The 24835-nt window shown below is 33.2% G+C and overlaps 3 protein-coding genes across 4 annotated transcripts; 2 read left to right on the plus strand and 1 right to left on the minus strand.

Annotated features, from left to right (window-relative positions):
• Positions 1–555: 555 nt before the first annotated feature.
• LOC111009067 (ribosomal protein L7/L12 domain-containing protein) lies at positions 556–2339 on the minus strand. The gene is made up of 2 exons (XM_022281999.2): positions 2079–2339; positions 556–1412 (listed from the first exon to the last, which is right to left on the minus strand). Exon 2 carries the CDS (start codon positions 1320–1322, stop codon positions 681–683), a length of 642 nt encoding a protein of 213 aa, XP_022137691.1. The 5' UTR covers positions 1323–1412; positions 2079–2339; the 3' UTR covers positions 556–680.
• Positions 2340–6193: 3854 nt separating this feature from the next.
• LOC111008916 (protein RGF1 INDUCIBLE TRANSCRIPTION FACTOR 1) lies at positions 6194–8657 on the plus strand. The gene is made up of 4 exons (XM_022281793.2): positions 6194–6618; positions 7114–7188; positions 7384–7527; positions 7926–8657. The coding sequence occupies exons 1-4, from the start codon at positions 6394–6396 to the stop codon at positions 8274–8276; spliced, it is 795 nt and encodes a 264-aa protein (XP_022137485.1). The 5' UTR covers positions 6194–6393; the 3' UTR covers positions 8277–8657.
• Positions 8658–20525: 11868 nt separating this feature from the next.
• AAH (allantoate amidohydrolase) lies at positions 20526–24753 on the plus strand. 2 transcript variants are annotated; one of them, XM_022281284.2, is made up of 12 exons: positions 20526–20808; positions 21171–21265; positions 21932–22035; positions 22108–22192; positions 22278–22394; positions 22644–22753; positions 22833–22938; positions 23065–23151; positions 23756–23998; positions 24073–24198; positions 24291–24452; positions 24554–24753. In XM_022281284.2, the coding sequence occupies exons 1-12, from the start codon at positions 20661–20663 to the stop codon at positions 24674–24676; spliced, it is 1506 nt and encodes a 501-aa protein (XP_022136976.1). In that variant the 5' UTR covers positions 20526–20660; the 3' UTR covers positions 24677–24753. The 2 variants fall into 2 exon arrangements, with proteins under 2 accessions (XP_022136976.1, XP_022136977.1); XM_022281285.2 differs by lacking the exon at positions 20526–20808 and adding an exon at positions 21800–21855.
• Positions 24754–24835: the final 82 nt, after the last annotated feature.

The raw sequence follows: 24835 nt of genomic DNA on the forward strand, positions 1-24835 counted from the left end.
CCACAGCAAGTGATTTATTGATATAGCAACGAAATTAGAGGTCACATTTGCAGAATGAGTCTTCCATTCAAATTATAATGTAACCCAACGAAGAAAATGTTGTACCCCTAGCATGTTCCAAGCAAGAAAATTCAGAGATTAAAGCAAGGAAAGTTTTGAAACTAAAATGTAACATTAAAATTTAGTCAAAGTTCAAAAACCTAATAAGATCTAAATCTTCATTCCATACTCCGCAATTCAAGTATTAAAAAATAAAAAAAATAAAAAAACTTCAAAGTTTTTAAAGTATAATCTTTTATCAAATAAAAATTGTCAGCAATACATAAATATTTAAGATGCTAATAATTTTTGCTATTTGTTTAACAAAAATTTGAACAAATGATTCAAATAATCTTATTAACCTAAATCAAACCAATCCAAGTTCGATTAGCAATTAGATTATGTCCAAAAAGCCCTTGACACAACCCATAAATTTATTTATACCCCACAAATATTACCCCCAAAAGGAAAAGCAGTAATAAAAGTGTCAAGTTCATTCAACTATTGAAACACCAGTAGAACAAAAGAGACTGCCATTTTGGGAAAATATCATGATACTGAAAATTGCAAATATTATTATAAAACACAGAGTCTAACCAAGCCTGATCTAAATTCATGGAGATCGAGAAAGCATACATTCACTATTCCAAGATGACTTTTGCACCAAGTGCCTTCATCTTTTCAATTAATTGTTCGCCCTCTTCCTTTGATAGTCCCTTCTTCAACACTGATGGCGTTTTCTCCACTAGATCCTTTGCTTCCTTTAGACCTAAATCAGTAAAACTTCTCACCTCCTTGATAATTTTAATCTTTGCAGACGCTTCATAAGACTCTAGTTTCAACTCATAAACAGTCTTTTCTGGCTTCTTCTCCTCCTTGGCAGCTGTTGATGCCTTCATCGCCATTCCACCCAATCCTGCAGCTCCTGGTTTCATAACTCCAACAACTGGCATATCCGTCATTCCTAATTTTTTCCTCAAAATGGTGGACAATTCAGCTACTTCAACTAGTGTGAGTCCAGATATTTCATCCACAAGCCTAAAAACACGATCCGTTGGAGGACTACGATGCTCTGTTGGATCAAAATTTGCTGGATCGTAATCAGCTGGAAGCCTTCTCTGGTCAATCTCTACCTCGTCCTCTTCCTCCTCTATTCGAGCAGGTTGAGCATAATTTCTATGTAATCCATTTGAGTTGAGAGGATTCAGGGCAACCGCAGGAGAGCGAATGGTGTTTGCAAATACATTGGGTAGGAGGTGCCTTATTCTTAAAACCAAGTGCATTTCTCAAGTTGCCAAATTATTTTTCTCCTTAGGCAGCAAGCTATTTAATAGAAACCCATTTCTTGGCTTCCGTAAGAGAAATTCAGTGGTCTGAACGGAAAAGAAAAATAAGTCGATAAACAACATTTGATCCTATTGAGAAGTGTTACTTATTAGAATACATTTGAAAAATGAAAGAACCAGGGGGTTTTTTTTTTTTTTTTAAATAACATTAACTGAAGGAGGTAGGGATGTGGAGAATACAGATATGGCGGCACCACAAATCTGAAGTGTGACGTTTGGTTTATATATGTGAAATTGTAACCAAACTTTTACCTCTAATTAAAACCAGTTTTAATCAACAGGTTCTTTCGGTTTCAATTTAGGCCTATAAAGACAAGTAAAATTTTCAATACGAATTATCCAGAAATGACTAAAGAAACTTCACTGCAAAAATCTCTCTTACAAAAAATCAAATACTAATTGTATATCCTCAAATAAACAACAAAGGAAACACGTAACACAAGAAGCAAACTGAAACAGAGAAATGCCATCAGTTCAGACAACACTAAAATCCTGTTTGTTAACCAAACCTAATAACCTATATTGCGATCAATCAAATAGTCCACTCAAACAACTGATCTTTCCCACCATTAATTAAAACAAAACGCCACAAGACGGCGGAATCAAAGACCAATTCATCAAACATCAATCGAATATAAGACTTGCAGAAAGCACAACCCAAAGAAACCGAAACTTAAGAATATAAGAACTTACACTGAGAGACGAACATGAGGCGCCGATGAAAGGAGGCTGCGAACCGGCGACTCCAACGCTGAAATGAAAGCAATGCGGTGAGGGGGAGGTGACGTGGTAGTTTGAGGAGAGCCGTGAAAATTGGTGGATTGCCGATGTTGAGTGCTGAAGCTTGAATCTGCGAGGGAGAGAGAGTATCTTGTCCAGAAATGGAGGTGAGTGAGCTCCACAGGAGAGAGCGCTGCAGATCAAAGGGAAATTAGGGCTCCCATTTGTTTTTCTTTTAAGAAAATACACATTTTAGCAATCAGATTGGAAACGCTAAAGGGCTGGGCCTAAGGGATAGAGATGCGATAAATGGGCCTGGCCCAGGGATGACGGAAGCGGAATATTATTGGGCCTTCGATATGTAGGTTGGGGCTAGAAGCCCAACCCTTATTTGGTGTGCGAGTGATTTTTTTTCCTTTCTTTTCTTCCTTTCAGATTTCTATTTTATTTCTTTTTAGTTTGTGTTGGGGTGCGAATTTGAATCTACAACATTTTAATTGAAGATATATCTTACGTCTTTGTCATAGGTAGAACCATAGAAGAGTGAGTTAAACTTTTTTCCTCCATGTTTTGTAACGTGTTATATAACATCGTTAATATGTGTTAATAATCCATAGATATGGAAGATTTGACATTTAATTAAAATAACAATGATAGCTTGAAAAAGTATTTACTCTATACGTCTACATAGTTAAGTACCTTTTATCCTCAAACCCCGAACCTTCTACTTTAAAACTCATTCTTACTCAAAAACACAATTTTAAAACTCACCTAAAGCACTTACAACAAACTAGTCAAATTACCTATTAAATTATATATATTAATTTGAAACCACATGCCCCTAAAGAACAATTTAATAAGATTTATAAAACATGTTAGATCAGCGTACAATTTATTCGCATCAAATAAGTATAATAGAAGGAAATATAATTTTAAAACTATAATCATACGTAAAAAGTAAGTAGAAATATTATTTTATACATAAAAAAAAAAGGAAAAAAAAAAGAGCGTAGAGAAGAGGGAAAAAAGGAATTATGGGGTATGGGGGAGATAAAAGGGGAAATTGGTAATTCCAAAGAGAGAGGTTAGAGGGCGCATCTCCCGAAAATGGTAGACGAGATGACTACAATTAGGTGTTATTGATTGAACCGATGCGCATAAATTTACGTTTAAACTTTAAACTTTAGCAAATCGATGAGGTTAAAGGAGAGAATAACAAGATGCTTGAGGTTGATGAGACCCAGCCACGAGACTGCAAACCCTATGCCTTCGCACTTTGCTCGTAACACAACCTTTGACACGACACAAATAAATGTATTTGTACCTTCAATTTCTATTTTAATCTTTCATTTTTTTATAAATATATATATATATATATATATATTACAAATTTAGTTCGCAATTTAGATTTTGTTTTTAGATTTCAGATTTATGCATTAGTCAAGAAATCAATTTTGGATTATGTGATATATAGAGTCTAAATTTTGAAAACAATATTTTCGTGTTATCTATGCTTTTAGATTTTGAAGTCCAAGCTTTAAGGTAGGATTATACTAAAAAGAATAAAAATTTTAATAAGTATAATATTTTATGTTTTAAATTCATTTCATTTTTGTTAAAATTGAAATATGTAAAGTGCAGTGTATTATAAATTATATAATATTGTGAAATAATAATTCTATCAAATTTATAATACGTATACTAATAAATAAATAAATATTATTTTAGATTAAACAAAATATTTAAATAGTAATTACTCTTAGTTTATCAAAATGAGCATAACTAAATATACCTCTAATCAAACTGTGTTAGCTTTGGTGCTACTCTTCCCTCTTTTTTTCCCATTTTTAACATCAAAATGTTAAAAAAAATTATATATAATAAATAAATAAATAAATAAATAAATAAATATATATATATATATATATATATATTATAGTGAGATTTATTCACTATTTTGTTTTATTAATTTATTATCGATTATATTTTATTGGTTTTCAGAAATTCAAGATCTTTCATATCTTTAGACTTTCATCCATTAATATCCTTCACATCGCATATATTATAAACGTATCACAAACGAGTAACTTCTAGAAGTCAAAATATTTTTTATGCGTAAAAATAAGATTAAAGGTGAAAATATAACATTTAAAATTTATAAGTTAATAAAAATGATGCAGTTGAAAAGTAGACCACGTCAGAGCGCAGGTGAAGGACGATTAGGTCATCTGACAACATGAGCTTTGGATTTCCGAGGGTAATTGCCTTTGTAATTTGTGCTTAAAGTCCTTAATTACCATTATTCTTTCATTAATATTATTAAAAAAAATACATATGTTTATGCTTTTTGCATTTTATGGCACATACATTTGTGTTTTCTAGGAATTATTTCCGAGACGCAGGAGAATATATAATAATTAATAAATATAACACAGTCAGGGACTCAGGGGTCATTTTCCATTCAACTTCTCTGGTTTTTCTTTCTTTTTTGAAAACTCGTCGCTGTTTATTAATTATTGTTATTTATTACCCTTTCTCATTTCTTTTATCCCGTACTAATTAACCGTATATATTTTTTCTTTGCCAAAAGTTACCATTATTTTAATTCTCTCTTATAGCTGTTAACCTAACTTTTGTAATAGAACAATTATTTAATAAATAAGAAAGAATTACAAGAATGGCATAAAAAATGTATATATATATATATGATATTAGGTTTGAAATTTTTAAAAATGACATAAATTACAAATTTATACAATCACACACAATCAACTAAAACTCATTTTGTGATCTTTTAAAAAAAAGTAATTATATTTTTATAAAATACATATTTACTTTATATTATTTAGTCTAATTTGTCTAAATAAAAAATATTTAATAACATGGAAAGAATCAACATAATTCTAAATGAAAGTATCATTTATTAATCATCGAACAAGACAAGAAAGTGACTGATTCTATTTATCATACATGTAATAGGTATGTTCAATAATATACTACAACAGTGGAATTAGGGACCTGTTGATTTAGTCAAGGTAGAAGATCTATTTGGAATCTACAAAGTCAATATAAATATTTGTGGCTAGAATTACTTTCTACCTCTATCCATTATCTTTACCACAATCAAATAAATTTTAACTTTTTCCTCTCGTAAACATGATATGTAAAGAATCAAATATCATATTGTCCGACAAGTAATAAATCATGTCATAAAAGAAAAAAGATACTCCGTTGACTCTTATTAAGTTTTTATTCGTCGTCACATCAAATGTCTATTTTTGAACCGTTAATCCATTTTAATGTATCATTTCACATTATCACTTATTTTATAAAATAAATTTATCATTCAAAATCAATTAATAGAGAGAAACAATATGTTGGGACCAAAACAATTTTTGTTATTTATTTTTTAGTTAAGGGGGACTCAGATAATTAAGATTGAATTGAAAGTAATACCTTACAAAGAAAAACAATAAGTGACCGAAATTAGGTTAAGAATTGGGCAGCACGCATACAGATGAAATATAAAATAAAATTAGAGACAAAAGTGTAAAATAATATGGGAATTTACTAAATGTTGGGTTAACACATAAAAATTAAATTACTAAAAACGGCACCGTAATGAAAATCGAGGGGGGGCATTTCTGACAAAGTCTTGGGTTGCTAAAGTCTGCAAAACACAGAGAGAGTAGTATTAAGCAGAAAAAAGTATAGGTTATTGGTGGTCAGTATAGCACCATTAACACAACTCCCAAGTCCATGCTCTTTTGTTTATTTAATTGTTGGTTTTTTTCTTTTTTTTGCTTTTTGGATAATATTTAAGTGTTGAGAGATTATTTTTTTTTTCTCACCACAATTAATAGAATTGAAAAAAAAAAAGGATTATTTAAACAATAAAAGGTTGTGAAAATTTTTAGTGGTGATCAGAGTAAAGACAGCGAGTAACCAGCTAATATTTTTATTGGGTTTATTCTCTCTCACATAAACCTGCTCTCTCTCTCTAACTTTGGAATAACGACAAGGGTGTCTCGAGAGAAGGCTGGTTGAGTCATGAGCAGCAGCATTAAAAGGACAGGAAGAAACAACATTGATATCAGAGTTAAAAAAAAAAAGGGTCATAAATACTAACAAGAATAAATTTTTGTACTCTACTCTCTTTAAAATTTGTATTTTTGGTTATTTAAAAGAGCAAAAAGGTTTGGAGTGGGAGGAGTAATAGAATTATCAGGAGGAAACAGGTGGGGGTGAAATTGCAGTGCAGATCAGGGAAGATGAGCAGTGGTGGTGTATGGAAATGGCCAACATGATGATGATCAACCACTGCGGCGGCGGCGGCGGCGCGATGGCGGGCAAGCCTGCATGGCTACAGGCCCTCATGGCCGAGACGTTCTTCGGGACTTGTCTCCTCCACGAGAACCGCCGCAAGAGCGAAAAGAACGTTTTTTGCCTCAACTGTTGCCTTAGTATTTGCCCTCACTGTCTCCCTTCCCACCGCTCTCATCCTCTCCTCCAGGTATCAATCTCTATATTCTTTTTTTTTTCTTCTCAATTTTCCCTTTTCAATTAATTCATATTCAATTTCCATTTTTTCTTTATCGGTGTTTGGGTTTTACAACTTTTTTTTTTTTTTGGTATGTTATATGTTGAATTGGAGTTTCCCAAGGGAAAAAAGGAGAAAAAAACTTATCCTACTTTTGGGATTTGGTTGCTCTCCTATTCGTAGACGACTCCATTTTTATCCATCTTTCCTGCCAGAGGCCTATCAGTTGTTGCTTTCAATGAATGTGAACGTTTGACAATTTTATCCTCCTTTTTCCTCATCTCTTTCGTATTGATCTCAGACTTTATCTGAATTATTCGTTGCACTAAAACTATTCCTTTCCTCCCAAATACGTTGAAGTTTCTGCCTGGTTTTGCTAATTTTGAGATTAACATCTTAATTAACCAAGTTTTAATCTGAACCTTACCTTGATTGGGAAATTCATGTCAATTTTGTGCGGTTTGCCAGGTCAGACGATATGTTTATCACGATGTGATTCGATTGGGTGATCTTGAGAAGCTTATTGACTGTTCCCATATTCAGGTATTTCTGTTGCTTCATTCATAAAACTCTCCGACATTACTGTTATCTTTGAGACCTGAGAGACAAAATCTGGTTACCTTTTTAGTGTCGGTGTGAAGCTAATTATTATTGTTTCTTTTCTTTTTTTAAAAAATATATCTTAATATTGAGAATCAGCGGTATAATTAAGTGAGATGGATGTTGTGAATTTTGCAGCCGTACACCATAAATGGTGCCAAAGTGATATTCTTGAATTACAGGCCACAGTCTAGACCATGCAAGCAAGGCTCCTCCAACGCTTGCTTTACCTGCGACAGAATTCTCCAAGAGCCCTTCCATTTTTGCTCCCTCTCTTGCAAGGTACATCGCCCAAACCCTTCAAATTTCTAATTTCAGTGCATGCATGGTATTTTTTGGTTAAATTTAACGTAAACTATTGATTTAAGCTATTGAATTGAGTGTGAATATTTACTAAAGTACTAAAACCAGACATTAATGTCATTTTCTAAGTCCGAAAAAATAAAATATCAAATTTACTATCCCTGCTACCAAGATCATTAAAGATCAATCTTGATCTTATTCTTACCACAATTAAATATGTGACAACTAATAAAAAAATATAGAATCGCAGACTTTTTACGAGGCTTTTTATAAAAATTTATGAATGGTCATATTGAAGGTCTCACCATGCCCCGGTGAGGAGCCAAACGTATTGGGTTAAATTTTTGAATTTAGGGGGTAATTTAAAAATTTTGCAGGTTGATCACATGGTATATCAGGGGGAAGATTTATGCGGCATTCTACACAGGTTCGACGAGTCGGATTTCTCATACTCACAGTTCGAGGGGCTGAGAGTGGACGGGCTGGAAGGAATCGACGACGACGGCCAAATGACGCCAAATTCCGGCGTGGAAGATCCGTCGCAGTTCAATAAAGCCTCGTCTTGCTCGAATATGAGCGAGTTAGCCCCCACCAACAACTCGGTCGTCTCGTCGGGAACTCACATCTTCAAGAGAAAGAACAAGGGCACCGATTTCCTCCCCGCCGGAATCGTTCTCTCACTCAGTAGCAGAAGAAAGGGCGCCCCTCAAAGGGCCCCTCTTTCTTAGACGTCGGAATCGGATACCATATTAACCATCAAATTTCCCAAAAAAAAAAAGTAAAAAAAAGAGAGAGAGATTAATAAATAATTCAAGGTCAGATCGAGTTTGTTTCTTGATTATATATGCAATTTAAATTTGTGGATTTCGTTATATAAATAGCGGTATTATCCCGGTAGGGGGATGGTATTGGCAAGTTAATTACACGGCGGTGGGTGCAGGTATTTACCCAGTTGGGTACGGAGATTTCTAACTGCACCCACCAATTTTGTATTAATTCGTGTAATTATGCAAAACTTGCACGTAAATTATATTGTCCGTTGGATTGTTGTTTTTTTCCGGCCCTAATTTTGGTTGTTGCCTGTTATCCAATCTCTGCCGTCCATTTTCTGGAATGTGTCTTCTGACCTTCTCTTTAATCAATTTGGTAAATATCAACTTCATCACGTAAAAGTAGATAAATTGAAAAGTTATTTTAATAAAAAAATAGATAAAATGCACTTCTCATTTCTCAATCTAAAAATATTTTTTTGCAATTATATTAATATTTTTTTATCTAGTTTGGAACCTAATGGTTTGAAATTAATTAAATTAAATTTATTAATTTGAAGGTTGAATGACGAGGATAAGAAAACAAAAAATTTACTGAATTAAACTTTTTAATCTAAATTTATTAATTATAAATTAAAATCTGACAAAGGTTAAATATTTAATTTACTTGAAAATTCTATGAAATCCTGTAAAACCTCATCATTTTTATTTGTATAATTTAAAAAAAAAATGGATTTGAAAATTTTCATTTAAAATCAATAGAGTATCACATAACCGAATTCATTTATTATCTTTCATAATTTTGAAATCTCTCAAAATTTGAATTAGGCATCCAATAATATATATTATTAAAATTATTTAGAAGCACTTAAATGGTGCTTTTTCTCAAACTCGCTATAAATTGTTACCTACCAAACAGAAAAGTTGAGTGAAAAAGTAGATTTGAGGACGGTAAAAAAGGTCCATGCTTTCTGATTAAAAGATTTATATGGTGTAGGGGAAAAAAAGGATGGTGTGTAGTTTATCAAAAATGATGAGATCATCTTAGCTAGAACGAGAGGAGGATTGCAGTGGTAGCTAGGGGCAGTGCAGAAGCAGAAGCAGAGGGTTAATAAAGATGCTGGATATGAAAGCTCTTACATGTCAGTTTTCAATTGGGAGCTCTTCTTGCTGCGATCACACAACTCTACTGCCTGGAACCTGCTTCTGTTTCCCATATAACTACTGTCAGATTCTCATCCCCAACATACACTCCTCTGATTTATTATAACCACATATTCCAAATTTTAAACAAATAATATTTACATTTACCTTAACCCTCGTCGTTCAAAAATTTACGATTAAGAGACCAAAAATATAAATAAATCAGAAAATCTAAATTTTATTTTTAAAATCTAGCTCTCAATTTTTAATGGTGGTAAACAAGGAGGTATATATAAACACATTATTATTATTATTAAACTAAATTAAATGAACGTTTTAAGCATTGATTGAAATTTAGAAATATAAATTTTATGAAAAATATCAACAAAACGTCAATGAGAAATTATAAAAATAAACAAATTCATAACAAATATTTTAATACCAGATGAGTATTTCAATATTATTAAGTTAAAATGTATTGATATTAATATTATATCTGTATTTAGTGATATTTTGTTGATTTTATGAATTTCTTTTGATATTATAAAAATATAAAGTCACAGTCACACCGCTAATAGGCGGAAGAAGAGATTCCCAACTATCGACTCTAATAAGACTAATAGTCGATGTTAAACAAAGATATTTCGTTATGATACTATATTAAAAATGAATAAATTACCAATAATCCATATATCATATCTTTAGCCATTTTATAATCGAATTTTATAATCGAGTCTATGGAGTGAAAGAGCGATAATTTCCCAAAAAATGATTCAAATACATGAATTAATTACTAGGTTGAATGGACTAATTTCTCGTGTGTTTAATGTAATATATATATTGGTTATTTGCTTGGGATGGTGGGATTTTAGTGGGTGCGGGAGGGTGCATGGCAGGGCAAATGGCGATGGGGGGAGGGAATAGTCAGAGAAATCACGTGGAGATGCCAGCTGGCGGCAGTATTCTAGTGTGATTCATACTCTACGAAAGCTATAGAACCTAGTAATTAAGTAAGATGGGCATCTCGTATAGCTGGCGTACACGGGGTGCATACACGTGTCCCTACACTGCATCAGGATGTAAGTCATAACTCGATTGGACACCTGAAAATTCGATACACCGTTTCCCACTTTATTGTCTTCCTCCTACGTGTCGTCCTGCCATTAGCACCTTCAAAATTCAATTACTCTTTTATTTCCTTCAAAATTAATTTCATTCACAAAAGAAAAAAAAAAAAAAACAAAAAACTTTTGGTACTTGTTCACAAAATTATTCTTGAGTGACAATGATGTGATTTATGAATCAATTTTAACATGCAGTGCTAGTACTGCATGTTGGATCTAGAGAATATATACACATATATTTTTTTTGGTTTACATGAACAGCATCTATCATCTAAATCAAATTTAACTGTAAAAAGTAAAAAAATTATCTTATTTTTAAAATATATATTAAATTAATTTTATGCATGGAATTTTTTTATATATTTATTAAAACAAAAATCAAGATTATAAAATTTGGATGTGATGTTATATTGAATACAAATTGATTTTACTATTTAATATATATTTTTATTTTTTTGGGACATCACGGATGCAAAATTGGGTATCCAAACGCTTTATGCTCTCTGAGTACTATTAAAATGTACAGAATAATGGTGTACGGCTTTCTGGGCAAATACGTGGAATAACTATTCATGTTGTATCAGACAATATGCATCAAATGATTCAAACTTTAAATTTCTGTTACATTTTTATTCATACTGTACCTTTTAATTTCTTTTTATCGAAGCTAGAAGATAAGTATAAAGTCTGTCAAAAAAATATAATTAAAAAAAAACACGCACACACATACAATTATAGGGGGGATGTTGTATTATAATTGAGAGTTTAATTTATTCAATATGCGTTAAATGGAGGTGTTGATTTGACAAGTCTTGCGTTGACCGTGTTGTATCTCGATTCAAGCGGCATATCATTGCGCCGGTACAGTGAGGCTTCAGAGCTTATCATAGACTTGGAATGGAAAGCTCTGTTTCTCGTTGCATTATTTCACCAATGCAACGCACATGTATTAAAATAAAAACAATTACTCTTTCTTTTTTCTAAACTAACGATAATTGACGTATATCTACAAACCAAAAATTGTAAATTCGAACCTCCACAATACATATTGACTAAAAAATATAACGTTGGTGTAAGAGGAGATGATGACGAAGAAGAAAGAAGTTTGAAAATTTTCTGCTACATGTCACATGTTGAAGCCCTACACGATGAGTACGAATGACACACGCATTGCTACTTCAGGAGTTCATATATATAAACTGTCGAACTATTCTAACTACCCACTCGCCAATACGAAATTTGATGCTCTCGAGTATTTCTAGATTAGATAGTGTGTACCGTTATCATCTAGTCGTTGGCAGCTTATAAATATTCCGCGTGAATTGAATAACAAGCTGGTACGAATTCAATTATCATTTTGAATTTGAAAACTACAATTGAAAATTGAGTTAGGCACTGCATAAACTTGATTGCCTATTGTTTGAATTGAGTGCTTTAGTCAATTTTTAGCTAAAAGACATCGCAGAAATTTGATTACATATTGTTTAAATTGAGTGCTTGAGTCAATTTTATGATCTATAATATATAGATGAAGAAACTTATCTTCTCCGTAACGTGAAATATAACCTTATCAAAAATAAAATTAGGAGAGTTACGTTAAAAAATGAAATATTTTGGGAGTATTGTTGAAGAGGGGAAAAAGCAGTGAGGGATTGGGAATTGGGTGTGACCAGCGGTCAAGGAAGGGAAGGGAGTGGAAAATGGAGATGCCATAATTAGGCAAAAGGTTAGAGAAATGGGTGTGGGGAGAGGAAGAAGGAAAGAAGACACAAGTTTGTCAGAGGAAAAGATAGACCCCACAAGACCACTTGAGGTAATTGGATGGCAGAGGTTATAATTGTCCAAAACCTTTGACCAAACCTTTGACCCTACCCCTACACCTATAACCTATTGCCCATAGGCCTAGTTTTGTCTGGAAGCTAACAACATGCAAAGGGCAGTGGAGACTGGAGACTGGAGACTGGAGGGGGAAGGTTTTGGTTTTGGTTTTGTCATCCTTTGGCTTTGCCTCTGCACCCAAAAACAAAAACCCAACACAATATCAATATCTGCTGCTGTTGCTGTTGCTGCTCATTTTTGAACTGCCCTTGCCCTCCAAATGGCCTAGCTGTGCCTTTGTATCTGTATGGTTGCACTCGCAGGTGGTGCTGCCCCCGCGCTCTCTCCTAGATTTATCTCTATGACCAATTACAACATTTTCTCCTTATTTTCATGCATATTCCGCAAAATATAATGCTCACACTTGTTGTTTACATCAATAAAGGCAAATGCAAAGATATGATTTATCACGTTTAGAATTGTATTTAATAGGTTTTTGAGGTGTCATTCTAAAGATTTTAATTTAGATAATCAATTTTGCATTTAAAATTTTGACCCAAAATAATAATATATCTAGCTCCAGTTTAAAAATATGCAAATATGACATAATTTTACTAAAAGAAGATCCATCAATAATACATCCCTACAGCCCTGACGTCTATCGTACTCGATGCGATGGATTGATAGTCACTAATAGACTTTTACTCTGTAAAATATTTGTATTTGCAAAATCTTTATTCCTTGTGGTATATGTTAATATGGCGAATTAATTGTGAACTATTATATTTTTTGTTTCAATTTTTATGTCTAATATGTTATTGACCTTTTAGATATAAATGATCTCTTGGACATATATTTTTTTAAATTTTATTTGTTAGTTAAATACAAAATATTGAAAGATCGTTGAATCTATTAGATATAATCTTAAAAATTTAGGGACTAAAATTTTAATTCAACCCTAAAATTTTGGGCCATGGTGATATCAGGTAGCCAACTAGACGTACTTAAAAAGTATGGAGTGGATGCGTGGGAAATCTAAAACAAAAGATATAATTTGCCCAAAAAAGATTATGAAATCTAATTAAACCTGCTAATTGCGTCCTATCTATTTCTAGTTCCATCTCGTCTAATTAAATTTAAAGAAAACATTCTAAATCTCAAGCAATAATTTATATTTGTCTTGGGGTCAACAAATGCCAGTAACAGAGAGTTTCAAAGGCTATTAAGATAATTAAATATTTGTCAAGTCTAAAACATCCTCCTCCTGTCATTGCCAGCCTTTCCTTCAACACACCATTGGCTAACCATTTGCATTGCTTATAATCTTAATAAAATCTCCCCACCCATGCCTGAAGCATTCATGATTGATCATGCAGTGAACGGAACTAGGGCACAATAGGGACATTTCCCGTGTTTTTTCGTTTAAAATGGCAGGAGCAGAGGATCGAAACAATTATGCTTCAATTGCAAATTAATATATTTTCTTATAGGAGTTAAGAGTAGGAAGATTCATGCAGTTCTATCTCAAAACCAGATCTAATTAGATGGTGCTTTTTTTGATTCACCAATCTTGGTCCGATCCCATTTTTACAGAGAAATAAATGCTTATTTGAGATTTTTAAGCTATGACATCGTATCAATATTCATATTCATTTCAAAATCAAAAGACAACCAGAGATTATAAACCCTTGTTAGGTAAAACCAGACTCCTGTTCTGAACTGTTTGGTTGTTTGGTTTTTTCTCGACCACTTTTCAAATCTGCATTAAAAGGAGAAACTTTTTAGGGAGGTAATAAACAGTAAACCGATCGAGATCTGGATTTGTATCTATAAAGTTGGGTGATATTTTCTATGCATGTTTCAGTTTCACAACAGAAAAAATAAAAACCCTATAGCTAGATCAATGAAGATCAAATATATTGGAGAGGGACCCGGTGAGGTTTGGAAATTAATGCCGACACCCACATACACCAACGAAAACAAATACTAAATATTTTCATTTCTCTCATCAACAATTCAACTCTACTCTAATATTATTACTCACTCATCATAATATCTCTAAACTCAACAATCCAAAGTGTCTATATCTATAGATAATAGTAGTGTAGTCATTAAAAAAAATAACAGAAATTTACTAAGTGTTTTGTCATTGTTTTTCTGTACTGATTGCAAACTCCTCTAAACAAATTCATTTTTTACTATATATTATACATAAAATTGAGGTGTACTCATAGGATTTTTATAAGTGAAATTATATGTGGTTGGTAGAAAATTGTTGTTAAGGAAGTAGGAGATTTTTATTTAATTTCCATATTGAAATTAAATTTGTGAGAAGAGAAAGAGTCCAAAAACACTAAACAGTGAAAGATAGAGGGAATAATCTGTTCTTCCGGTTGCATGTCTGTGGTGAGAGGGAATCTGTCTACAACTATGGGGGTTGGATTTTGGTCTCTCATTCTCAACAGTTGTGTATTTGTTTGTTTGCACACGACAAAACTGTTAAGTAATCTACAGCAATTTCACTATATGTATATGTTCGTTCCAACCCCATCCAGATGATCCACATATCTTCTTCTCCACCATAAACTCAAACTGAACTGCTTTCTTTGTGTCTTTTTTTTTTTTTGTTTTAAATTATTGATGAGCCTAAAAGCTTACACTTGTGGGTTAAAATTTGAACACAGACAGAAAGATGAAAAATCCGCCGTAGTCTTTCCCAATCAAAGCTATGTTATGACATCTGGTGTAAAAATACACAGACGACAACGTACTAGTTAAGAAGAGAAATGAATGTCACGATATCTATCCATTTTTTACCTTTTTAATGGTTGAGAATTCGAAGTGAAATTTTTTATTTGCTTGTTTCTAGGGAAAGAAAGCCTTCAACTAACCTAAGTCACTAAAATTTCGTTTAGTAACGTTTCCGTTTCATTTTTCTAATAAAAAAAATGAAACTGATCTCAATGCTCATGGATTCAAGAATTATAAAACTATATTTTTGTTTATGTTTTGGACAAATTACGAACGAGAACAAAAAATAAGAAACTTTTTTTTTCTTTGTAAAATTTGTATAAAATTTTGTGAATGTTTCTAAAAATGAGAAATAGGAATTGTAAATAGTTAGTTGTTAAATACCTAAATTTTTTAATAAAATTGAAAACGAGAAACAAAGAAGCAATACCAATGAACTCTAATCAACTCAAAAGTTTAAGTTTATGAATTATGTTAAATTTAATCCTTATACATACATTAATATGTGTTAGTATTAATACAGATTTAGAGTAGAGTTAAAATGATCTGCAAATGGACCCATTTACAAGTGGGAGGTCGCTTATTTGGCTCCTCATCTTAAGCTTGCTTTTCTTGCCTTCAAGCTTGGCTTCCTCTTGGAGTTAATTCGACAAGGGTCGAATACCTGCTGGAAGGTCCAGTGCGATTTTTTTTCTGCATCCGCCGGTTATCTTTGTTGGCGATGTTGCTTGTGAAGAAAATTTTCCCATGCCGCCAGAGAAAGTGGGCTTCTTGGATTGTGGCCGGGCTTGAAATCTAGACAACTTGGTTAGCCGGAGGGGCCGAGATAGCGGCCCAACAATACAATTTATGAGGTTCGTTTAGTGATGGGCCAGGTTATTAGATTGTATGGGCCGAATCCGAGAAATAAGCCCGTGACGGGGGAGATTTGGGCTTCGATACGTGGGAGAGTTCAAACATCCACAACTCATTTTTAGAGTAAATTGCAAAAATCACAGACTTTTTTCCCTTTTTTTTTTGACGGAAAATCACGGACTTCTTACAATTGCAACCTCAAATAAACTAATAATCAGTTTGTTTAATTTCTATTTTCCTATTTAAATAACCATTTTGATGTTCGTAGTTTTAAAAATAGTCGTTTTAGTCTACTTTTTTCTAATCTAATTTTTCTCTATTGAATTACTGCTATAGTTTTGGATTAGGATGTTGGAAACATGGATCCAATAAATCACTATTAAAAGAAATAGATTAAATAGACAAGGACTGAAAGTTAAAAATAATCAAAATAGTCACTTTCAGGTATAAAGACCAAAATAGACAAAAGTTAAACATATCTATCAAAATAAAATTTAAATTTAATTATTTCTTTAAATCAAGAAATCATTGCAATTAAGCTCTATCATAATAACTCTATTGAGTTTATTTCCAACAACCTCCTAGGTAGTTTTGATGGTATAATTTCAAGTATTTTCATAATTTAAGAATGAGTAAGCATTTAGGAATGAAAAATTAGTTATAACATATATATATTATAGTTTAGTTTACTGTTTACGTAATTCTTAAAGTTGTAACCAATAGAATTATAACGATAAAGTTTGACATGACAATTTGAGTCGAACTCATTGAACAAGACACTTATTATCTTCTAGTATGTATCATCGAAAAATGAAAGTTGTCAAAATAAGTGAGACATTAGTGTGGGGCAAAAGGAGGATGATCCACTACCACTCGCCCACTCAAGTGCATTTTGTTTGGACATTCTCTCCATCTCCACATTAGGCTCCAAAAAGTTTCCCAACACCACATGCCTTAAGCTCCAATCCAATCTAATCCCAAACATATTCTTCAGATTCATTTTCATACTCAATCCCATCTCCACCATTAAAACACCATCCCTTATCCTTTACCAACTTTTCCTTTTACCCCTCCTCTTCATTTCTAAATATTTTAATTTGTAAAGGTGGACAAATAAAGTTACACGTTGATTAAAAAAAAAAAGGAGAAATCATAGTTATATATGCGATGGACAATATCTTCATTTGTATAAGGCTCTTTAAATAAAATTAAAAGTCATAAAGGTTACACCCAAAATGGTCTCTTGTTCGGATACTCCCAATAGAAATAATACATTGAACTCGATATAAAATGACAAGGCCTCAATCTTTGAAGATATTGGCATTGACAAACTTATTGTATTTTACTTTTTCTGTCTAATTTCGACCTTCAAACTTAGCACATCTTCTTTTACATGAATATCAATAAATAAATATATACACCTTTTTAAAAAGAGTTGGTGGCTTATCGGCTAAATATTAAAGAAATATGCCACTTAGAAATTTTAAGGTAAAAGTTAATGCATATGATATTTTTATATGGTTTTTGACTTTACACTTTTTGACCCAATAAATGTCACACTTCCAACGATGTATTTTCCTTCCACCATAGGGGAGGTCGGGAAGAAATGTGTGCACTAATAATAATAAATTCACACCAATATAATAAAGGTTATAGTAATTTGAATTTATATAAATGATTAGTGATATGTCGGATGATCTCTCATCATCTATACGAAGGAAAGAACTTGATGAAATTACTGTTTGGAATATTCTCAATTGCTCAGCAAGCCACGCGAGCTAACTTGTCTTTAATATCTTGATCGACCTTTCTAAATGACGAATCAATCTTTAAGTATAAATACTTAACAGAATTTTAGACAACACGCCATGATTCTCGGAGTAGTTGAAAAGTCGTTGGAGCACTGTCGGAAGCTCGCTATTGAAAGTTGAGTTCTATAAATAGAGATTGTTGTCTCTTTCGCATGTAGATGAAACTATATTCTCACATGTAGATGAAACTATATTCTCACTTGATTATAGATCGGATAAATATTTATTGCAGTTAGCAAATCTTTTCGTTGGTTTATATCACGTTCAAAATTTGATCCTTTTTGTTTTTTTTTTAATAAAAAGGCTCCATTTCCAAAGTGCTGTTTTTTTTGCTTTTATTTCTTTCTTTCCTATGAACTTTTGATGAATTATTGTGGGAGCAAGGTACACGGCGCGATGGTGACATTGAGGGGGGCTGGCTGCGACTTACACCTTCCCCGGATCGCGGATGGGACGTGTCTCAAATTGCCTCTAATAATTATTTAGAACTGACAAATGAAATTACACAGCACTACTCAAATTCCAATTTGCCTTCTTTCGCCTTACAACATTGACCATTTCTTTTATTTACTGTTCTCTCTCTCTCTCTCTCTCTCTTTTCTTATTTCTCAGAATATGTTTTTATTTTGAAAATACGCCTTTCACTTTCTCAAACTAGACAAATTTGGGAGAGTGGAAAAAATGGGAGATGTTCACAGCTTACAATCTTTTAAATTTTTGAAGAACAGATTTTAAAGAAAATTCTAAAAGGATGATTGTCTAGTTTCTTTTATTTTTCGTTCTATTTTGAAGAGTCTAGAGATAAGTTTACTTTTTACTCGTAATTTAATCCAAGAAAACACTTCAAATCTCAAATTATAAAATGTAGGGATGACCCAACACAAGGAAAAGTAGAAGGATACAACTAGATTTGATTCATATATACATAGAGATTACGAGAAGAAGTGATAGTTTTTCTTGCTAGAAACCACCCCAAACGGAATAGAGAATTCCTGTTTAAGCGTTAGGCGGAGGGAAATTTACTAGAAATTGTTTTGATCTTTTTATGTCTTAGGATTTCATTGATACTTTAAATTATGAAATTTAAATTTTATGTTTTGTATTTTTATGGATTAGGAGACATTCTTAAAAAATTTAAGAAATTTTCATTTTAAAGGGAGATTTCCTAGGTGGATTTTAACATTTAAATGAGATTGAACATTCCATTGAAAATTTTCTAAAATAAATAAATGGGAAATAATTCTATACGGAGAACTCGATCCTATGAGTTTCTACGGAAACTTTCGCTCGATCTTCATGGGAACTTTTGGAAGGTGGAAAAGGAAATATGGGACAGGACATAAGACATTGCCTAAGACAATAAACGTACTGTATTATATGGTCTAGAAGATGTATAAAACCTTATACAAATCACCTTCTTTTGTTATACCTCAACTAGTTAAATCTTGTATTAAATTAAAAGATTGTTGGTTCGAATATCATTAAATATTGTGATACTAAAAAAAGTTATCATTTTTACCACTAAAAGTACTATGATCTCCAGCTGTTCAAATCCTCATCTCAGGTTGTATATAAACAAAGGAAAAATAACCAAAATAAAAAAATGAAGAAAGTACTCCGACATCATTTAATGCGACCAATCTTGGCGAAAGCTTTATTAAAGGCTCTCCTCCTCCCACTGATATATTTTTCTTTTTTTCTCCCACTGAAACCTTTGTTTACGTTTTATCATGCTATAAATTTGTCATTATCTAAACTAAATGTGTATTGAGATACCTTAATAAAAGATAATTTTGAAATTTCAATATTTGTTTAATGAAAAAGACAATTTTTTGAATAATAAAAATATTTTTTTTAGTAGATATATGACAATTAACGTTAAACTATGTTCGCTTTGACAATAATATTAAAAAAAGACGGAGTAGATCCTTCTTCGCATCTCCCTCGTTCGTTCGGAGTCCATTAAGTGATGCCATGGCCCACTGGGCCCTACTCAATGAGAGCGGGGCCCTTAAAAGAAATGATTAAAAATAGACTGCCCTGCCCCAGGCAAGATTCCAAATGCACCCTCCCAAGATTCTGCATGATTTTCATACTGCACGTGACGCCATGTGCCAGAAGCAAACAAATCATTTTTTTTCCTTTTGTAATAAACTATTTATTTTCTTATATTAATTTTAAAACGCTATTTTGGTACTCAGACCTTTTTTAATTTATTTTATTCCAGTTCGCAATATTTCATTTTAAATTTATATAAAATATTTTTAATTAATGATTATATTATAGTTCAATTAGTTAAAACAATTATTTTTTACGAAAGAATTTAAAAAATTTATAAAATATCTTACTCCATTGGATTAAGTTCATAATTAATAAAATAATAAAAAGTAATCTATTAAAATATTTAGAGAGAAAAGTACCAAAGCCAATATTTATTATTTTTCTTAATGTCCTAGGTTAATTGTTGTAAAAGAAAAAAAAAACAATGGCGGCTGCATTCAATTGGATATCTAAGTTGAATAAATTAAAAGAAAATCAGTGGAAGACGATAGTGCTAAAGAAATAAAAATTTATTTATTTATTTTGTTTGTGTAAAAGAAAGAATTTAGAAATATGAATAATACAATAATTTATGGCCAGGTAGGACCAAGATAATATACCGGGGCCCACAGATCCTGGTCTGCGCACCACATATGAGGTTCCTCTGAAGATTCCGGAACTCGGAAGCCAACACCCAAAAGCCAAAACGCTTTCCGCTTCCGCCATAGCCTCTCGCCAAAGGCCTCTGCGGCTGCCTCCTCTCTCCGCCGATTTTTATCCTTTCCGTGCAGCCGCCGGCCATGGCCATTGCATCTTCAAACATCAATTTTATGCCCGGATTTATCACGAAGGATCATCATCTTCACCATTCTTCTTTTTCCATCTTGTTTTGCTACCTGCTGCTTTCCGTTTTGTTTTCATCTGCTTCAACCGCTTACGCATTTACTGGTATATTCATTATCCTCCTTTTGGTCTTCATTTTGATATTTGTTTTTGTTTACAGCCTGGAAATGGAAATGGATGTTCCTTTGTGATAATACATGGAACTGAATCCAAATGAATAATAGCCACTCGTTTGTGCCCTTACGGATAAAATTTCACTCATCGTAAATGAACTCTGGAAAACCATTTCTTCTGATTTCTGCTGATGCATGTTTTCTCGGAGTTGACAGATCTGTTTCTTCCTCAAGTTATCTGTCCTAGTAAAAGCAAAAGTATACTAGTTGTCTCAGCCATGTCATTCGAAATTCTTTACCAATGTTAATGGACTGAATTTCAAACGCTGAAAATATTTTGTTTAAATTTATCAGGAGATGTAGCCGAAGATTCAAAGAACAGAAGGGCCGATTTGTTTGTGGAAATTCTTAAGGACGAAGCAGTAGGAAGACTGAACGAACTAGGAAAGGTAGTGGACCACGACCCCATTTTTTTCCGCTTATGCTAGCTACGATATGCCATCGCAGATGTTTGACACTTTATAAATTTAGTGAATAATTGGACGATTTGCATGTGTATCTTCGTTTCTAGTATATGATTCTGCTGTAGTTTCCTAGTCGTAATATTAAAATGTCTAAAACTTGGGCTGACCAGGTAATTTTAATAATTTTAGAGCAATAATACTTGAGAAATATTTTTTTAGGCCGACTGTCTAGATTGTTTGAAACATAACCTTGATTTTGTAATAATTTTTTTTTTGCGGTGGTTGTAGTTTTCGAAATATTTAGGGCATATTATTGCAAATTTTTTTTTTGATATGAAACAAATATTTCATTGATAGTAGCGTATTATTGCAAATTTAATATCTTGAATTCCTGATTTATTTCTTCTATAAAGTCTTTACCTTGGTTACTTCCATTTCCAATTATCAAGCTCTTCATTCTATGCCATACAACATATATTATAGCTTAGTCCATGAAAACTTGTCCTCCCCTTCCCCCAGATAAACCTGCTGAATACCAGAGGTTGAGTTCTAATCCAACTTAAAACTGTTCGATGGTGAGTTTTCTGTGTTTGCATTAGTAATTTCCTGTTGGTCAATCAGAGTGATCTTACAATTGTCCCTAATTACTAGATAAGTGATGCTGCTCGCTATCTCGAGAGGACATTCTTGAGTCCAGCTTCTATCAGAGCAAGGTTTCTTCTTCAGAAATGGATGGAGGATGCTGGATTAAGAACGTTAGATTTCTACATCTCCTTATCTTGAAGAAGTCTTACTTGTTCTTGACTCATGCTCTTGAACATTTTCAGGTGGGTTGACTGCATGGGTAATCTTCATGGTCGAGCTGAGGGAAGGAATGCAAGTGCTGAAGCATTACTTATTGGTTCTCACTCGGTGATTTTTTGACTTCCCCTAAACAGAGCCAAGCATTCATGTGACATATCAAGCTAAGAATTAAATTTTCTTCTTTTCCTTGTAGGACACTGTGGTTGATGCTGGAAAATTTGATGGCGCATTAGGAATCATATCTGCTATCTCTGCTTTGAAAGTTTTTCACATGAATGGGAAGTTAGAAGAATTAAAGAGGCCAATTGAGGTTCGAGTTATTTAATTTCTCATTAGCAATAGTAAAGTTGGAAGGAATAAATTTTTTGTTATCATCTGGGCAGATTCTTTCTGAAAAGTTTTCCATTTGAGTAGGTTGCAAGAAAAAGTATGCTTAAACTTTAGGGAAACTTTTGATAGGCAATCAAATGGAACTCTTAGTGCATATTAGAGGAAATACGCCACATGACAACATTCTACCTTGTCACAATTAGTTATGATCAACTGAAAATTTATGCAGGTGATTGCCTTCAGTGATGAAGAGGGTGTGAGGTTTCAATCAACCTTCTTAGGAAGTGCTGCAATTGCTGGTATTTTACCAGTTTCGTCTTTGGAAATATCAGATAAAAGGTTTTGTTGCGTGACTCCAAACTCTCTGGATGCTTATCACTCGTTATTACCTGCTTGTTAATAGATGATCCTTTGTCAGTGGCATGACAATAAAAGATGTTCTTAAGGAGAGTGGAGAAGAGATAACAGAGGAGAAGATTTTGCAACTCAAGTATGACCGTAACTCTGTCTGGGGATATGTCGAGGTATGACTCCGGGTACTCTTCTGTCATTTGTAGTATTTGTTCTCTACTTAAAACTTATTTTTAGAACGTAGGAAATCGGTACTTTTATACCATTATTAGAACATTATTGTTTGCTCTGACTCTCAGGTTCATATTGAACAAGGACCTGTACTTGAGTGGTCTGGTTTTCCCCTTGGAGTTGTTAGAGGCATAGCCGGGCAGACACGACTAAAGGTACATGAGCTAAATAACCTGCACACTAACTAATTTAGTGAAAGAGTTGCAATAATCCTTTATTTGAAGTGCTTGCTACACATGCGATGACATGACCATAACACTTTTGACTACCTACTAGTCATAGATCATGGTTGATAAGCATGTTCACATTTAGACTCTTACGCCAGAGAATATCCTTACAAGTCATTCTTTACCTATCATCCTAATTAAAGGAAATCTAGTTTATGGAATAATTTTGAGGCCTGGTTATTCTGCTCTGACTTTATAATTGATTCTAGAAATGAACTTGAAGCTGTACTTTTCTTCTCCATAAATAATAACTATGGTACATTGGTACATTCCATTATGAGCCTTGGTAGTAGATATAGTTTATTTTAACATTTAGAGTATTATTGGTGATGAATTTAATATGTTCGTATTTTTCTATTTCACAAATTGCCCAGTCAAAATTATAATTTAGTTGGGGATCTTTGATGTGTAAAACCAAAAGGAAGGAATCTAATTTTCCTGTGGATTTTCATGAAAGATGAACCAATATGAATTTGTTTAAGTTAGGATGTGAATTAAGTTTGATAGAGCGATCCATGCACAAAGATTGCAGGTTACAGTGAGAGGTTCTCAGGGGCATGCAGGAACGGTTCCAATGCCTTTGCGCCAGGATCCCATGGCAGCTGCAGCTGAATTGATTGTACAATTGGAAAGACTCTGCAAGAAACCAGAGAGCTTTTTATCCTTTGATGGCCATTGCAGTGACTCCACCTTGAAATCACTGTCCACATCTCTTGTTTGTACGGTTGGAGAGATATCAACATGGCCCAGTGCAAGCAATGTCATTCCAGGCCAGGCAAGAATTTGATATAGAGGCACTGCAGAGCGTACCCTTTTTCCAGGCAATTTTTAATGTTTGGCATGTTACAGGTGACGTTCACTGTAGATTTACGTACTATCGATGACATAGGACGTGAATCTGTACTTTATGAGTTCTCTAATCAAGTCCATAAAATTTGCAGCAGCCGATCTGTTTCATGCAATATTGAACGCAAGGTGTGTGCATCTCCCATTCAAGTCCTTTGACCATTTACCATTTGCTTCCATTGCTCAATAATTATTATCTGTTTTGCATCGGTTGCTTTCAGCATGATGCTAATGCTGTAATTAGTGATTCGGAGCTGAGCTCGCAGCTAAAATCTGTCGCTTCCTCTGCACTAAAAAAAATGGTAGGCGAGATTCAGGAAGAAGTACCTGTATTAATGAGTGGAGCAGGGCATGACGCTATGGCAATGTCTCATTTGACAAAGGTTTATTCTTTTTAACTTGTATGCTGTAATTTCTTAGAGTTCTAGCTTTGCACCTACATCGATTTGGTTATAGACGATGTTGTTAACAAGCAAATTTGCAGGTGGGAATGTTGTTCGTCCGCTGTCGTGGAGGCGTAAGTCACTCCCCCGCCGAGCATGTACTGGATGACGATATCTGGGCCGCTGGTTTAGCAGTCTTGGAATTTTTAGAAAACCATCTGTAATATTGTAGCCTATGTATTTGTTCATTGTACGCAAGACTAGTTAGTAACTTGGTATAAAATGCTACATGTTTATTCAACTGTACAATCCATCTTTGTTGATTGAACCTTCTCTTCATCGTAGGCAAGAATAATCAACTTCGTACTCTGTGTAAATTCAAT

The sequence above is a fragment of the Momordica charantia genome (assembly GCF_013281855.1).
Source record: "Momordica charantia cultivar OHB3-1 chromosome 3 unlocalized genomic scaffold, Mcharantia_2.0 BLBB01000003.1, whole genome shotgun sequence".
Classification (NCBI taxonomy): Eukaryota; Viridiplantae; Streptophyta; class Magnoliopsida; order Cucurbitales; family Cucurbitaceae; genus Momordica; species Momordica charantia.

What these genes read in the sequence shown, in the direction of transcription:
- LOC111009067 (XM_022281999.2), bottom strand. Translation starts at nt 1,322, where the DNA reads ATGCACTTGGTTTTAAGAATAAGGCACCTCCTACCCAATGTATTTGCA.
- LOC111008916 (XM_022281793.2), top strand. Translation starts at nt 6,394, where the DNA reads ATGGAAATGGCCAACATGATGATGATCAACCACTGCGGCGGCGGCGGC. An exon ending in TTGACTGTTCCCATATTCAG is followed by an intron (nt 7,189 to 7,383) that starts GTATTTCTGTTG and finishes TGAATTTTGCAG; the next exon opens with CCGTACACCATAAATGGTGC. An exon ending in TTTGCTCCCTCTCTTGCAAG is followed by an intron (nt 7,528 to 7,925) that starts GTACATCGCCCA and finishes AAAATTTTGCAG; the next exon opens with GTTGATCACATGGTATATCA.
- AAH (XM_022281284.2), top strand. Translation starts at nt 20,661, where the DNA reads ATGGCCATTGCATCTTCAAACATCAATTTTATGCCCGGATTTATCACG. An exon ending in TTGGAAATATCAGATAAAAG is followed by an intron (nt 22,754 to 22,832) that starts GTTTTGTTGCGT and finishes ATCCTTTGTCAG; the next exon opens with TGGCATGACAATAAAAGATG. An exon ending in CCGGGCAGACACGACTAAAG is followed by an intron (nt 23,152 to 23,755) that starts GTACATGAGCTA and finishes CAAAGATTGCAG; the next exon opens with GTTACAGTGAGAGGTTCTCA.